This window comes from Argiope bruennichi, chromosome 7, assembly GCF_947563725.1.
Source record: "Argiope bruennichi chromosome 7, qqArgBrue1.1, whole genome shotgun sequence".
In the NCBI taxonomy this organism is placed as follows: Eukaryota; Metazoa; Arthropoda; class Arachnida; order Araneae; family Araneidae; genus Argiope; species Argiope bruennichi.
The window spans coordinates 29,350,683-29,363,985 of NC_079157.1; the positions used below are offsets into that span (position 1 = coordinate 29,350,683).

At 27.4% G+C, this 13,303-nt stretch overlaps 1 protein-coding gene across 5 annotated transcripts; it reads left to right on the plus strand.

The window, feature by feature from the left end:
• Positions 1 to 3,504: 3,504 nt before the first annotated feature.
• On the plus strand, positions 3,505 to 13,022 carry LOC129976171 (zinc finger protein 883-like). Of its 5 annotated transcripts, none has more exons than XM_056089600.1 (3): positions 3,505 to 3,618; positions 4,796 to 4,893; positions 11,591 to 13,022. In XM_056089600.1, exon 3 carries the CDS (start codon positions 12,111 to 12,113, stop codon positions 12,939 to 12,941), a length of 831 nt encoding a protein of 276 aa, XP_055945575.1. In that variant the 5' UTR covers positions 3,505 to 3,618; positions 4,796 to 4,893; positions 11,591 to 12,110; the 3' UTR covers positions 12,942 to 13,022. The 5 variants fall into 5 exon arrangements, with proteins under 5 accessions (XP_055945575.1, XP_055945578.1, XP_055945576.1 ...); XM_056089603.1 differs by having other exon boundaries at positions 3,505 to 3,613; XM_056089601.1 differs by lacking the exon at positions 3,505 to 3,618 and adding an exon at positions 3,668 to 3,958.
• Positions 13,023 to 13,303: the final 281 nt, after the last annotated feature.

Sequence of the window (13,303 nt, forward strand, 5' to 3'; positions counted from 1 at the left end):
TTTGGTCATGCTATTCATTTTTATCATTGTCAATGTGAATTCAGAAATAATGTATCCATCCTAATTAACTGGTAATTTGTTAATTTAAAAAAATGTCGAAAAAGAAGCCAGATTTTTTTGTTAATATTTTAAAATAATAAAAAGTTTAACTGATTGATTAAATCGTGATTCAATTTTTTGGTAATGATAAAACTATGATCACTTTTTGTTTTTGTCAAAACCAAATATGTTTTTCAATAGACGCTTCTGCAGTGTGCAGAAATAAATATTAAAATTGTTATGTTATTGCAGCAATAACTTCAAATTTTAAAAATACGCATTTAAAATTAATTAAAAAATTTCAATAAAAACAAAACTTTATTATAAAACAGAAAACATCCTATGTTTAGAAAATAAGCAGCCACGCGTATGAATGAATGTAAAATGGTGCTTAATTTTTTTGGGTTAGGTGCTTAAAAAGTACTTAACTGTGCTTAATTTTTTAAGCATTTTCTCATCACATACCTTGGATCAAGTCGGGAAATAAAATTTTTATAATATTAATTGGTTGATAGCAATAAATGAATTGGGTAAAATAAACTATACTTATATCCATTCAAAAGAAAGGGAGGAAATAACGCTTCAGGAATATCGATAATTTATTTCAAAAACAAGAGATAAAAATTCATTAATTGTTACTTGTTAACATTTATTCCTTAATAGTTCATTCTATAAAGTTCGTACTTGTACTGATTTTTGAAATTTATTACCGCAATTCAAAATATCAAATGCTTGACTCATTTTGATTTTTATGAAAGAGCTTTCTTCAATATATTTGTCTTCGTCAGAATCATTAATGTTTATTGATTGGTCTTGCTCACAAAAAAAGTTATGTTTTTCTAAAATTTTAAAAAGAGACTGAAAATTTTAGCTGCACCATAAGTCATTTTAGGTAACTTTCAATTTTGTAACACTTAAATAAGTTTTTTTTAAATCTATTTTTCTTTTATAATGCAACTCGCAGGAAACATCAATTATATATTCAGTGTCTGTCTATTCAATCTGCATTTCTGCAATCCAAATCGCCTTTGTCTTGACAAAAAAATGTGAATCCTCATCGCAGAGGGAAAATGACTCCGCCTGCACATGTTTTCTTAGAAGGAGGGCAAAGAATTCCAGGAATGTCAATCTCTTGTTACTAATGACAGACCGTTCTATTCTTTACTGCAGAACTGATAACATTAAGCGATGTTGTAATCACACTAAATGGAAATTTTTGTGTACATTCTAATACATCATTTTGGCGCCAGGAGATTTTGATAATATAAAGTGAATGTTAATATTATCCACATCACATTAAGAGGCTTTCATTATATTCTTTTGAGAAAAGAAATAAAGCAGAAAGATTTATTTGAGTTTTATTGTTGAATTAAGGTTTTACAAATATTAAAAAGTGCAAAATAACTTTCTTTATTTCAGAAATCAACAATTGTACCTCTAATCCTCTTTCTTCCTCTTATCAGATGAATTTCTTTTATATATTATAAAAGTTCTCTATCCTTTCTATCCTTTACTATTACTAATTTGGAATTCACAAAAAATTTTTCTTGAAAGAATTTCAAATTGAAATAAATTGTGAATCTATTGAGCCAATCAAACGCAACCTGGATACGTTCCCTTTCTAATGAATTGAGATTTAATATTTATATAAGTACTTATATAAGGTTATTAAAAAAATACTTTGGAAAAGGAGTTTAAAAAGTATTTAAAAGAACTATCGATGCAACGCTTATAAATCTCATAACATTCGGAGAATTTTTTTTCTTTTCATTTTGTTAAATTTTAAAGAATATGTTAATCATTATCGTAAATAAATTAACCAACGAATAGCGAAATAAGTAAAGTAATTAGCCTTATTGTTTATATTGTTTCTCTACATTCCTCACCTTATCGTAGGATTAACTTACTTAATTTTCTGGAACTTCTTAGAAGAATATATTATTGTTGCTTAGTTTGTTAGTTTCAGATTTTATTTCAAAGAACTCTTTCAATCAGAAATCTCTCTACATCTTTTCAAAAACTTTAAAAATTGTAAAAAATTTCCTTTAATTCCACGAGACGATTTTTTAAAATTTAAAACTTAAAATTGGTAGGGTTTTTTTTTTTTTTTTAATCTTTATTTCAATTTACTTTTGCATCTCAGTCTTACACGAAATTACAAATGAACTGACCACTTAGATGAGGGCCTGATATATTTATTTATTTATTTATTTTTGTAAGAGAACGTTTTTAATTATTGATTAAGTGGCAGCAAAGAAGATAATTTACGTGAAAAACCTGGAAAATATCCATATTTTCTTTAAGTTATACGAAGTTTGTTTTTGGACATTGACTGAACGTCTATAACACCACGGAACGGAAATTGTTCAAGCCCATTGATTAAAAAAAAAAGCTGTTGCTTGTAAATAAGAATTGCGTAACAGTAAAAATATTGCACACTATTTTCCAATTATTAATTTTTTAAAAAAAGAAAGTGTAATTTTTTATATCTTGAGCAAATAAAAATTATAAATGTTGTTGGCTCCAATTTCTGGTCCAAACAGAAATTATCAACAGGTTTAATCAAACTATTTGTAGACGATCCTGTAAAATGGCCATATTTAATACTTTTTTTCATTGTTATAAAAACTTTAGTAATATGCAGAAAATGTTGATTAATGGTATTGATTAATGATTCCATGGTATTGATTAATGATTCATATAAAATTTTTTATACAGGATTTTTTTTTTCATAAATATACATAATCAAATGATAAAAAAGTTGTAACTTGTTACTCTTGATTCTATACAAATTTTAGGCTACCGCCTTCCTATTTATCTGAGTATTTCAGCCTAATTTCTGTAAAGGAAAGCACGAAAATATCATAATGAACAAAGAGAGCCTAAAGATTACATAGATATAACTGAAACAGGGATAAGCACATTTCTATAATTTTGCACTTTCTTTTTGTCATTTTTACAAAAATTTATTCCTATAATAATATTTTAAATTTTCTGTTCTTTTGTTAACATTGACGTCAGTTTTATACTGAAACTTGAGTTGAAAAGGAAGTGAAAATATTAATTGGTAAAAAAAGTTGGAAAATAATACAAGATATAATTATTTAATACAACTTAAGGAATAAAAGGCAACTAAACTAAGGATCCTAAATATTTAAAATATAGTGAAAAATTATTGGTATTATTGAAAAATAATAACATATTTGAACAAAATAATTATTACTATAGGTAATAATTTATTTCAAAAAATGTTTAATTATATGAGTTATTAATTTACTAATTAGCATATAACTAAACTTTTATTATTCATTTTTATTAATAATACCATTACTAAATGGAACTCTATGTCAAAGCAGAAACACAAAACCGGATTACAGAAAAGGCAAAAAAAAAAAAAAAAAAATTAGTATCTATTTGCCAAAGTAGATATAAAAGAACCGCTTCACACCTAACACATCAAGGGATCATAACACTCACAGGGAAGAACCGAATGGGTACAGACGACGGTGAGCTATCGCTCGCTTTGTTTACTACACAGAGAAAGCGGTGTTTTACTACTTGGCGACCGTCCCCGGTAAAGTAAGTACACCTAATTATTTCTTTCCACATTGAGAGCGTATACTTTTTATTGCATTCTAATGGATATTTTGCTAAACATTGCAATATTTTACCAAGCACATATTCCAACTGTAAATTATATTTCAATAACTAACTCTAGCACCATTCGTTGCAGCCTCGGTGAGGGTTTATAAGTTGATTTCTGCAGTAAGCCAATCAATACTGCATTAAAACTAACTAAATTAGTGATATGTTCCATCACAAATTTAGTTCCATATACATAATTCCATGGCTAGCATCAACTGAAGTTGTTATCACTCTATCTTTGTTATAAAATTATTGGACAATTGATTTTTTTAACGTATGTATATATTTATGTTATTCTTCAAATGCTTTTTATTCATTTGAACTCCTTCCAAATTCTTTCTGCACTTTTTTATAGTTGATGAAATTTCGGGTCATCTTTTTTTCTTCACGGAATGAAGAATGGCATGTGTTTCACAATAATTCATTATATGAATTTGCAATTTGCTCATTATCAATTCTTTTGCTGTGCAGTATTGTATAGCCTGATTTAAAGGTGGATATAATTCTTCAAAGGTTAGCAGCATTTTTTAGTGGCAGTTAATAGCAGTATCTTTTAATTTTAATTATCAAAAGGTCTCATATTAAGTTTCCTACTTGCATTTCAAAATTACAATTTAGTACTTTTAAATTAATGATGAAAGAATCAACATTTTCATTTTCACATTCATCAGAAAAAAATTTATATTTAACAATAATGGTATTTTTCTTAGGTGAGGAATAATCATCAAATTTTTTTATTAGTATATTGAATTTTTCTGAATATTCAGTATTTAAACCAAAGCCTATATTTATCAAAGCATTTTTCACCCATTGTGTATAACAGCAAAACTTTTAGTTTTTCTGGTTTATTTTTCGTGAAACTTCTAATTGTATGAATAATCTTTGTTCAATTTTGCACTAAATTACTTTCTAACTTTATATTTGATGACAATTTGGCTTCCATCTTGAAATATAGAAAAATTTTACTGGTAGGATAATCCATATTAATTACAAAAGTGGAACAGAACTTCATCCAAAAATTAATTTTATTCTTTCATCTGGATATAAATATTGCTATTGTTAATATGTTTTTTGTTTAAAGGTAACTTATTTTAATTCCTTATGCTTTCAGCAAAAATATGCAAGTTCAACTGCATTGATTAAAATGAACATATTCCAGAAAATTTGTCCAGTTTAAATAAGCTTTATGGATAAAATATGGCAAAGCAAGTAAGTATTTTTCCAAATATTTTCAATAAATACTTTTGCCGTGTTCCTATTATAACAATATAATTCATTACATATGTTTATTTCTACAAAAATTAATTTTTAGGAATTATTATGCATTCTTTACGACTTTCTTAGTCAAAACTCTTTACAACTAATAAATTTTGCAGTGTTTAAACTAACACCCTTACTACTAATTATTTTCGAACATTTTTATTTTTATTTTTTACAAACATCTTTGTTATCAATATTGAATTGAGTTCTTTATTAACTCATAAGTAATGCAAATTTTGCTCTGCCCTTATATTCAGAATTTTAAATCAATACAGGCTAAATATACAAACATTATGTAAAAATTTTTTAAAGAACAAATATTATTACAAATAAAATATTGGAGAGGTCACCTTCAAGATGGTTTCATTATCTCTTGTAAATATATATATACTAAGTTATTTGGCTATTTGGAAAAATAATTAGATTACACTGATCTATAAATGAATTTGAAGGCATGAAAAAAAACATCATTAGATTTATCTTCTCATCTTTAAGTGTTACTTGATTTAAAATTGACTAAGTATGAGTACATGTCTCATCTAAAACAAATTAAATTATAAAATTAGATTGCCTTAAAATGCTGCAAAGATTTGATCATCTTTGGTCCTCCAGGATATTGCATATTTGATAATGCAACTCTGTTTTATATAGATAAAAAAGCACAGTTCTTTCTATTTTCTTCATTATTAATTTTTTTGTTAATATTTGTTTTTAAGTTAAATATATTCTGATCATCATTGTATATAATAATATCATTTGATATTTATATTTCTTCTACCAAAACTGACTACTTGTGTATTAACTGCATGTCAGTGATTGCTAAAGATATCATGTAGTCTCTTGACTATGTTCACCAATGGTATGTGGTTCACGATAAAGTTTACCATTGGCATGTTTTTAATACACAATTACTGGAAATTGAAAGTCTTGCAGTTTGTTAACATTAAACATTACATGTTATTGTTACAGAAGAAATTTTGATATCTCTATGACATTATTTTTTTATTGTATGAAAGTACAAAAATTAATGATGACACTGAAAATTGCAACATACAAATTCTATCTTTCTCCAATTAATTTTCTCTCTACCTTATTTGTTACATTTGATATGATGTCGTGATTATGAAAATGCATTTTGTAGATTTTAAAATGTATAGATAACAGTCAAGAAATTAACAATTCATAATTATCTTGAAATTGCAAGGTTATGAATAAATGCAACAATACTTTTTACCTTCATTTTCTCAGAATTGTGACACGTAATTACCAAATAAAATATTATTGGAATTCTACTACATAAACATAGGTACTTACATCAATACATCAGTTAGGCCCATTCCATGGATTTTGAAACCAAGGGGCAAATTTTTTTTTAATCTATTATCATGGTTATAACACATAATTTTAATGAAAAATATCTGATTTTGCTTGTTGTTGACTTGATTTTTGTGTAAAAATATTAGATCTCATCAAAAATTGCATTTTTTAAAACCTTGGCTGAGAATTTGTAAATGGCCTGTTTCATTATTATATTTTTTAAAGGTTTCTATAATTATTTCACCTTTCATAAGGTGCCTATAGAATTTTAATTTTCAATTGTTAATATGTTTTTAGTAATACTATATCAAAAAATTACAAATTAATGTCTATTTTGGCTTTGTTTTAACAATCAAAGCTAATGAAGATTGTGGAGTGTCACATACATGACCATTAAAACTTTTTTTTTATTTTTTGCATCATTAAATTAATAGAAAGTTCTAAATTTTTATTTTCTAAATATAATCATACTATTTGATGAAACTGCATTTAAAAATTTAAAAAATATTATAATTAATTTATAATTTTCAATGGTCAGGTATGTGACTTCAAGCAGTTATGTATGTGACATTGAATTATAAAATCCAAAGCAGTTATTTTAAATTCATCTCACCAGATGGCAGTACATTCCTTTACTTCTCCAGCTATAACCTAATGTTTGTTTTTAAGCAAAGGTTCACAGCACACTGTGTTTGAAGTATGCTGCAAGTCAGATTTTGCTATCTTTAAGCATCTTAGTCTTATTTTGCTATTTTAAGCTTAAAATATGGATGATGAACAAAGAATAAAAAATGCTACTAAACAAAAGAGATATTATGAGAAAAAAAGAAATGATCCTGATTTTAAAGAGAAAGAAAAGCTAAGGCAGAAAAAAATAAGAGATTTAAAAGCAGCAACTATGACAAAAAAGGAGAAAAAGAAACAAAAGCAAGCAGCTAGAGAAAGGCAGAGGAAATGCAGAGCAGCCAAAAAGATAAGTAATTCTACAAAAATTTCAAGTTTGAATTCTTCTATTGCGACTACCCCAGAATGTTCTCCTTATACAGTTCCCCAGACACTTGGCAAAGCAGTTAAAAAAACTTTGAAAGCCTTACCAACCTCACCTCGAAAACGAATGGCTGTAGTCAGCAATTTAGTGGAAAAGGTAGGTTTAAAACTGCAAAAGGAAAGAGAGTCCAATATCAGTGATAATAATCAAAACAAAGAACTTGTGGCAGACTTCTTGTGCCGAGCAGACATAGTCTACACTGCTCCAGGAATGCATGATGAAATGATAATTTGGGAAAATGGCATTAAAAAACGTGTTCGTAAACATTTTCTTACAATGTATATGAAAGAAGCACATGCTTTGTTTAAGGAAGAAAATCCAAGCATTAATATTGGATATTCAAAATTTTGCAGTTTAAGACCTAAAAATGTTCTTCTTCTTAAAGACACACCTAGTGATCAGTGTAAATGCAAGAGTCATGAGAATTTCATTCTTTTGTTAAAAGGATTAAATATTGATTATAACAATGATTTTTGGAAAGAAGTGCTGTGCAATTCAGACTTGGAATCAAAGTGTTGGGAAACAAAATGTGATAAATGTAATGCTGGAAAATTGCTTTTAGATTTTATTGGCAAAAAAGGATTAAATAATGCTTCTAATGTACAATGGCACCAATGGGTTAAGTCAGAAAATAAGCGCTTCTATAAAGAAACCAATGAAGGTTGCATAGCTGAATTAACTGATAATGTTTTAGAAAATTTTCAAAGTTTTAAGCAGCATGTAAAAATTAAACGAATCCAAGCTGCTGCCTTTCAATCTGATATAAAGCAAAGCAATACTGTTGTATTGCAAGTAGATTTTGCTATGAGTTATTCATGTGAGTGGCAAAGTGAAATACAGTCTGCACTATGGAGCCGGGAAAACGTAACTTTGTTTACAGCTGCATTATTTGAAAAGAATCATAAAACACAGAGTTATCTTATTGTAAGTGATACTAAAGATAAATCTAAGCTATCTGTGTCTGCTTTCATTTTGAAGCTTTTGGAAATTATTAAATTTCAGGCAAATAAACCAAAATTAATAATTTGGAGCGATGGACCATCCAGCGAGTTTAAAAACAAATTTATTTGTTACTTCCTCTTTATTTTATTCAAAACACAAAAGCATTTTTCTAGTTTCGAATGGAAATATTCAGCAACTTCCCATGGAAAGGGAGTTGTTGATGGGATAGGAGGTACTGCAAAGTCCCGAGTCTATGCGGAAGTAAAGGCAAGAAGAGCTATAGTACAGAATGCAGTTGATTTTGCTACAGTTGCTGCAAAAGTAGTACAAAATATCACTGTCATTCCTATGCTGCAAAAGGATATAGATAAAACTCAAATTGATTGGAATTTAGCTAAGGATGTTCCAGGAATTAAAAAAGCCCACATAATTAAATGTTTGGATGAACACATTTGTTTATTTACAAGTCAGCAAAATTTGGATACAACTGTGCAAGAGCTATGCTTTTGTAAAAATACAGAACAGTGTTTGAAAAGAACTCCATTACTTGCACAAAATCACACTTCTGCATATATTTCACTTGGCAAGTTTTTACTTGTAAAAGTGTTTGGAAAAAAGTCCTGGAAGCCTTATGTAGCACAGGTGTCTGCATTAGATAACACCGAAATCAATGTTATTTTCCTAAAGCAGGTATCCGTATGCAACTTCATTTATCAAGAGAATGATATAGGAGTTATTCAGCGGGATGACATAATTAGAGTATTGCCAACACCTATAATTAACGGTCGCAATACTGTAATATTTCAAAATGCAGTTATGTGAAATTGAACGATGTCACATACATGACTACTTGTCACATACATGACCTGTAAAGTTACATTTTTTTTTTAATTGAAAAATTAAAGAAATATTTAATGCATTTATTAGTTTGTCTTCATTAAACCTTTTTCTTATGGGAAACTTTTTTTAAGCACGTTTCATGCATATAATTCACTGATTTTTTTAAAGAAAGTTGGTGTTATCAAATCACAGTTCCAATTTTTGTCACATACGTGACTATCTAAAAAAAATTTTAAAAGGTCTCTCAAAATTTAAATACAAATATATTTTTCATTACCATTTATTAAAACTCTTTTTTAATTGTCTAACAAAATTAAATTTTTGACTTTCACTACATTTGTACATAAATTTATCAGATATTTATGCATATCTTTTAGTCCGATTGTCACATACATTACCGTGGAATGGGCCGTTACCATCTTTAGTGTTTTTGCAGTGATTAATTGCAATAAGCTTGGCATCTTTGGTTATTTTTTTTATTTTGGTATTTGATTGCCAACATTGATTAATAGTATCTGAATACAAATATATTCTTATAAGTGGTAAATTAATTAAATAATTGAATTGTTCTAAGATCTACATTGATTTTTTAACTAAGAATTTAAATATTCTTTTCTGTTTAAAACTTCTGTTGGTTAGACTTATATGGTGATATTTATATCTTATGTATATGTATATATATTATATGATTGTGGAGGGTTTAATTCTTAATTAAATTAAAAGACCATAACTGCCACAATTTATATAAAATTTCATTTTATTATGGAATGACCTGCAGACCAAATATTTTATTTCTATTGTTATGATTTCTATTTCTCAGCATAGATGTAAACCACATTCTGAATCATACAAGAATTTCTTGGTATAATACCAGATCATAAATAATTTATATAAAACTTCTGAATTGATGATATGCCAACCTTAATGAAACAACATTCCACACAATTCCAATTTCAAAATTAATTTTAATTATTATTGTTGTCATGATAATAACAACAGACAGATTATGACAAATTGTAAATAGCTAATAAGCAAATTTTGTTGTATCTCAAAATTATTTTGTCTTCATGTATTTTATTTCTAAGATTTTTTTTATGTATATATTTTTATTTCTTGATAAGTAAAATTTTTGATGATTCTTTTATCTATATATATATAAAAGATGTGCAAATGTGCTGTAGAAATGTATCTCATTATGGTATAAATATTTACCGTATCTTGTATGCATTGTTCTATGAATTTAAACTGGCTCATGATTTACTAGAAAACAAAACAAAATGTTAAGATATATATTAATCATAAATACTATTTATTATAAAAAATTTTTAGAGCATCATATTTTGGTAGTAAATGAGAAAATAAGTTCATTATGTTTAAAAACAATGTAAATGTTTTTTGATTTTCAGACTAAACTTTGTTAGCTTCTGAAAAATTTTAATATGAAATCTTAATTTTTTTTCTAAGAGAAAGGGGAGAAACTTATCATCTGGTCTTGGTTTCTATAGCATGCAAGTAATGTGGTTCTATTGCTGTAATATTTCTGAAATCGGGGATTTGATTTCAAAAAAATTACTATAGTAATTTTCTGTTTTGTACTTTTTATATGTTGTATTTTTATTGAATGGGAAGTATCATTTTTCTGTTTAAAATATTAATACTACCAATTTGAAGGTACTTAATGAACATTGCATCATAAATTTTTTCTCGTTTTTTTCCCATTAATTTTAATTGTAATATGTATTAATTTTAAATGTAAAGATGAATTCAAAGTTAATTGAGGATCTATAAATGATAACTGTATGAAATTGATTGAACTGTATGAATTTTACTTACCATTGTTATTAATGACACATGTGATGACGGATTGCTTGTGTGTGTAAATGTAATTAATGAAACATTTATTTATTGGAACCAATGAATAGTAGCAATTGTAATGCAGAAACACCGATTTAAAACTATTACTTTTTCTGATATTTTACATAATTTAGAAAATTTACTTCATGCTACAGAATGTAAATAATGCTCTATTTTCTTCTCTCCAAAAAATCGAAAAAGAACGCTTTCAAATCAGGAAGAATCAAAGAAATTGTCAAATTTTATTTAGTACATAGTTGAAATTTTCAAATTAAATAATACCTAATTTTTCGTTGTGTATTTAATTGCCAAATAAAAAGTGTACAATTTTTAATTGTGAATATTTTTGTGTAGTATCTTATTAGGCCTGTTCCATAAATTAAACACAGAAATTTTATTTATTTTTTGGACCTTGATATCATTCCTGATTTAACGAATATAATTTTCATTCTGGATGAATTCGTTGAATTAGAGACCGAGACTTTTACATTTCAATGACATTGTTTAAATATAAAATTATATTTAATTTTTTGTGTACTGAATTTGTTACATTTAATATATATTTTTATTCAAATGTGTTAAGCTTATATAAATTTTAAAGGTTTCATGTCAAAAACAGAGATTAATGAAGACTTTTTTTTTCAGATAAATTGAAGAAACAAACCTAAACATGTACACCGTCTCCGAAACAGTAAGATAAGATGCAACAGAAATTTAAATTTTAAAACATTTCTCTCACATCGGCATGGAAATGAAGCTACTCACAACTAATAAGTCCATTGAATAAAACAGTCGACCAAGACGGCTGATATTAAATAAGTGTAATAAATGCTGCAGTCCTCAAGAGTATTTACTTTTTGAAAATCTGAATGTTACAAATGGAGAAAACTCATTTGATTAATATATACACTGGAAATACCTGTTGTCATATAAAATTTCAGCAGTATAAAGGGCATATCACGTACAACTGAATTTCATAAAGCATAAAAAATAGAAACATTACAAATTGTACTTTTATATAAAAAGATTTGCTTTGAAGTCTGCTTTCAATAGGCATTTAATAACTCATGTGAAAGAAAAATTGCAATTCAGTAAACCATTTTCAGATTAAAGCATTTTGGAGTGAAATTTATATGCATTTATCACTGAGAAATTATATGTCAGTATGATGTGTAGCGAAACGTCTCCTCATCAGGCAAGTGTAAAGAAACATTTACTGGCCCATACGAAAGAGAGACCGTATATTTGTGAAACCTGCAATCGCTCGTTTACTCTGAAGGAAAATTTAAAGAGGCATTATATCACTCATACGAATGAAAGACCGTATATTTGTGATACATGTTCTAAAACATTTTCTAGTCAGAGCAATTTAAGGAGTCATTTACTGACGCACACGAAAGAGAAACCATACCCCTGCGAGTTGTGCGATAGGGCGTTTTCCAAGATATCACTTTTAAAGAGACATTCATTGGTGCACACGAAAGAGAGACCTTATATTTGTCACATCTGTGATTGTTCGTACACTCGGAATGCACATTTAAAGAGACATTTAGCTACTCATACGAAGGAGAGACCTTATATTTGTGATACATGTACTAAGAAATTTTCTGATCAGTGCGGTTTAAGGAAACATTTGTTGACACATACGAAAGAAAGATCATATGGTTGTGACACCTGCAATCGCTCGTTTACTCAGAATGCACATTTAAAGAGGCATTTATTGACACATACGAAGGAGAGACCGTATGCTTGTGATATATGTTCTAAGACATTTTCTGATCGGAGCACTTTAAGGAATCATTTAGTGACTCATACAAAAGAGAAACCATATTCCTGCGATTTGTGCAATAAAGCGTTTTCCCAGTTGACAATTTTAAAGAAACATTTACTGACGCATACGAAGGAGAGACCTTATGTTTGTGACACTTGTAATTGTTCGTTTTCTCAGAATGCACATTTAAAGAAACATTTATTGAAGCATACGAAAGAGAAATAGTAGTTTGTGATTTCTGCAATAAACTTTTTCTTGTCGATGAAATTGAAAGTAACATGTACTTATTTTTTAAAAATAAAAACCTTTGTCTGCATAACGTGTAATAAAGCATTTTCTTGTCTAATAAATTTAAGGGACCATTAACTGATGTATATAACGATAATCTCTTTATATACTTTAATTTTTTTTAAAACTTTTTTTATTTGAAAGGCATTCATAATTATTATAAATTTATTACAAGACTTAAACATTCCGCAGTGTGATCATTAATCGCCGGTGGCGTAGGACAAATTACCCGAGTTTTAAATAACAATAAGTTTGTTATTGTGTATTGTACAAGATACAGATAAAAAAGATTATATATC